General features: G+C 34.2%; 1 protein-coding gene across 1 annotated transcript in view; it reads right to left on the minus strand.

Annotated features, from left to right (window-relative positions):
* LOC112509535 (chalcone--flavonone isomerase-like) overlaps positions 1 to 2,231 on the minus strand; it is a 4,655-nt gene extending 2,424 nt beyond the window's left edge. Inside the window, exons 1-2 of the mRNA XM_025114537.1 lie at positions 2,088 to 2,231; positions 1,848 to 2,006 (exon numbers count right to left, since the gene is read on the minus strand). Of these exons, the coding sequence (XP_024970305.1) occupies positions 1,848 to 2,006; positions 2,088 to 2,193 (265 nt within the window). The 5' untranslated portion in view covers positions 2,194 to 2,231. The remainder of the gene's footprint in view (positions 1 to 1,847; positions 2,007 to 2,087) is intronic.
* Positions 2,232 to 4,577: the final 2,346 nt, after the last annotated feature.

A 4,577-nucleotide genomic window follows, 5' to 3' on the forward strand; every position in this document is an offset into this window, starting at 1 on the left:
TTAATCGTTCAAAATATGAATGTTCATTGGGTTTTTTTTGGACTTTTTTTCACTATTTTACCACATTAACTAGTTGTACAAGTCATAAGAATGTATTCAACATGTTTTAAAAAAGTCCAATGAGTTATTTAACATGTTTTGGATTGTTCAAAGACTTATTTATTCCAAAAAATTGTCCAATGAATTATTTAACATGTTTTAAATTGTTTAAGGAGTTATTTAACATATTTTGAAATGTTCAATGACTTATTTGTTCCAAAAAATTGTCCAAGGAGTTATATAACATATTTTGGAATGTCCAAGGACTTATTTTTTCCAAAAAATTGTCCAATGACTTAATCATTCCATACACTAAAGTCCATTGGGTTTTTTTTGACTTTTCCCATTAAAAATATATAAATTAGAAAGGGTCGATTCAAATAACAAAACTAAATATAACAAGTTCGTAAGAAATAAGTATTCATATGTGAATAATTGAAATTTTTTAAAGAATTCTATTTAAAGATGCATATGTGAACCAACTTTATAAATTATTCATATTATTTTAAATATGCATCTTTAGATGAAATTTTTCAATGATTCAAATTATAGTTTTCACGATATTTAGCCTTTTTATCTAAATCTCATATCAAATTAGAATTATTCAATTTGGTACATGATGCATAAACATGGACTATGCAATTTTTGTATTATATGGATTATAGAACTTTTTTTTATTAACATATATATCCAACCCGCTATGCGAGCCGACTAATCCCAGAGCGATCACTGTTTTACACATAGCCCAGAGTCACCACATTTGAACCTCCGTGACTATAAGAGGATTTTTGTTCCTCCTTTGATTTGAATCAGGAACCTCCTGACACTTTTGACTTTGGAGTCAAGTTCAAACCAATCAAACACCACTCTTGTGGTTATTATAAAACTTTTTATTGCCACTTTTCACGAATCACATCTAGCTGGCTTGAAAACAAGCTCAGACCGCATATGCAATATGGGTTTGTGATTTTTACTAGTCCAGGGTCAGACTTAATAAGAGGGGATCAAACTTCCTGCACCCATTCACTTGATTATTGAAAGAGAAAAAATAATTAGACGTCTAAAAGACGCACCTGATTGATTTTGAAGGATGATCTTAAATACTTCAACTAAATTTATAACAAAAAATAAACGTTATGAGTTTGAATCTTATTTCAAATAAAATTTTAACTTTTTATGTTTTAATTTTATGTTCGATGCCTGTCCAAAGCATTGATTTTAATTTTTTTGAAAATATTAATTTTTTACTATCATTAAATAAAGACAGTATTTTTTTTTAATTTTTCTCCCATTTTAATTTTATTATTTTTCATGATATTTTTTCCTTTTTAAATGTCAATTAATTTTTAAAAACCGTCCTTTTCCATCTCATTTTCAAACAACAGATATTTTTATTTTAAATATAAAAAACAATTACGTTTGAAAAAAATATATATTTTATTCATCAAATAATGGGTGTTTGGGATTACTTATCAAAACAATTTATTGACTTATTCCGGTGTGATATCGGTAATAAACACTTTTGACTGTTTGAATAAATAATTTATATCAGTGACAAACCGATAATAAGAAGTTTTTGAAGAAGTTAAACTTTTATGCCTTATAATAAATTAGACAAATGCTTTTATAAGAAAAATTGTTTCATATAAGCAATCCCAAACGCCTCCTAACTCTTCAACAATCAAACAGGCAAAGGCTGATTTTCCTTTACAAATCCATCTTAATCACAAGCTTAACAACGTACCAAAATAAGGGATTTCTTGGAATTTGTATATGCTTCATGAGTTGATTAATCAGTTGAAGCTTACCAGTAATGATGTCGCTGTAGAACTCGACGGAATCTGCCAACTCAGCAGCGGTTTTGCCCTTCCACTTATCAGCCAGTGACGAAATGGCTTTATCCTCTAAGTAGATGCCAATTCCCGAAAGCTTGACGAACTTGCCTTGGATTTCCATGCCTCTCACACCTTGCGCATGCATACATCATAGAAACAGGATTCAGATACAATACAAATGAATCAAACGTCTGAATGCGGAAATATATATACCTGCGCCTGCTAGGAACAAAGTGGTGGTTGTAGCGGGAGGGTTGACGGACGGTGGAAAGACGACGGATTCGACCTGGAGACTGGTGGAGGAGGGTGACGGAGGCATTGTAATTCCCAAGGGGTGTTGACTGATACTAAGAGTTAGAACAAAGGCAGATAGGTTATTTTATTTATAGAGGAAATAACGGAAGTCATACGTAGATCGCGTGGAAGGGAGCCAGAGAGTCAGACGAAGTGGGCGCTCCAAATTATAAACCTTCAGATGTTAATTATTTAATAATGATAAATATTAAGTTATAGACTTCGATCAAAAGTTTTTCGTGAGATCTGTAAGACCAATTCTCAATCTTTAGATTAGATCTACAATTTGAATATTCATAATCACAAAATTGCCACGAGACTTCTCAATAATCACAAAATTGTCACCATGCAATCTTAGACCATTAGATCATTAGCTTATAAAGTTGATCAATGAACATAAATTGGTCTTACGAGTCTCACGAAAAACCCTTGGGGTGTGTTTGGTACGTGGAACAGGGTGGAACAGGACAGAACATAACACAATTGTCCTATGTTTGGTATGACTTTATGTGGGACTAGCTAGAACTAACTAGAACAAAGGTGGGACACGGGAGTCCACCCTTTACCCCTGGAACTAACTAGAACAAGGAATTTTTTACCACTTTACCCTCAATCCCTTCCACTGTCTCCTTCATCCCCTTCACAGCGTCCCTCCATCGATCTCTCCTCTCCTCCATCTCTCCTCTCACATAACCTCTCAATCTCGTCTCCCGGAGATGCGCCGATCTCCGTTCTCCGACAACCGTCGTCTAGTCTCAACGCCCGGTTCCTTCCCCGTCCATGGATTTCGACACGCGCCGTCCTGATCTGCGACTAATCTACCCTCCTCACTCATCGTGTGTCCTTCCCTATCGCTCCTCCATGCTCAGACTGCCTCCATCGCACACCCTCAATCGGCGACGACACCCTCCATCGCACCCTCCATCGCCATCTCGACGGCGACGGGAGTTCTAGTCCATACACACAGTCCGCCTCCATCGCATTACCTTCTCCTTCATCAGGTACATGATTGCCCTAACTTTCTCCTTCTCCATCGCTATGTTTGAATCGATTTAGGGTTTGCTAGGTTTGAATCGATTTAGATGCAAAAGCTCGTTAATTAGGGTTTATGCTAAGAGGATTACAGCAACTACATTTTTACCAGCTTGTTTGATGGTAGTTTCGTACTCGATTTCGCCAACAACTTGATTAATCGAAGTACTTATTAGGGATTGATTATTTCTGAGAGTTTACATTTATTATGATTGCTGATGTTGCTGTTGATGAATTGGTTTACATTGATTATGATTGTTGAATTGATTATGAGAGTTTACTTGATTTCGTAGTGAAAAAACACTAAACAGCTCACGGGGGTAAATTGGTCATTTTAACCAGTTCTGTCTCGTCCTGTCCTGTCTTACCAAATGCTGAACAACTGTCATGTCCTGTCATGTCCCGTCCCGTCCAGTCCTGTCTGCGCACCAAACGCACCATTGGTCTCACGTGATCCCAAGTCTCTTTCTCTCTCTCTCTCTCTCTCTATATATATATATATATATATATATATATATATGAGATCAACCTGTTTTCGTGAGACCTATGTGACCACTTTTTTACACTTGAAACTTCACAGTAAAACGTCGTGAAGGTGTCATTCACAGTGTTTTTGTTTTCACAGCGTTTTTGCTGTGAAAGTACAGTTTTTTTTACCTTCACAGCGTTTTGTTTTGAAGTTTTAAGTGTAAAACGATGATCTCACGTGAACTCAACCCTATATGTATGTATGTATGTATGTATGTACAAGAAATAGATTAATTTGGTTTTGTATATGGTTAGGTTCCGGTGAGAAAGAGAGTTAACATGAGAAGTGTAAAAACGGATCTTCATCTTTGGATACACATTAATTAGGATAAGATGTACTGGATCAATCCCCGTATCAAACATGATTTATAGACGAGTTTGAAGTTAAAAGTGATCAAAAACTCAAGGCTTTTTATATACTTATTATATTAACTCTCTTTCTCACATGATTATACATATTTTGTGTTTCACAGGAATAATTAATTAAAGTTGAACAAGAAAAAGTAAATAAAATAAGTTTATTGTCAAAGTGGTTGAAAATTAGAGATAATGGAAACGACAACACATGCCAATGAATTCATATAATTTATAGAAAGCATTGAAAAGGAAAGGGTATCTTTACGCACTTAACGATGTTAATAGGGTAACCCAAGGTTATTTGGAATTTTTTTTTTAATAATTGGGTTAAAAGTGTAATTTATTATTCTTAAATGGTTATTTTTGTAAAGAACTCATCTAACCTTTCATCTCCAATAAGACGATAATTATGTTAAAACATAAATTATTTCAATAATTATATTAAAATAGAGAAAAAAATGAAAATCTTTAAATATAATCTGAAAGAAGTTT

The sequence above is a fragment of the Cynara cardunculus genome, assembly GCF_001531365.2.
Source record: "Cynara cardunculus var. scolymus isolate 2C chromosome LG 3, CcrdV1, whole genome shotgun sequence".
NCBI classification, from domain to species: domain Eukaryota; kingdom Viridiplantae; phylum Streptophyta; class Magnoliopsida; order Asterales; family Asteraceae; genus Cynara; species Cynara cardunculus.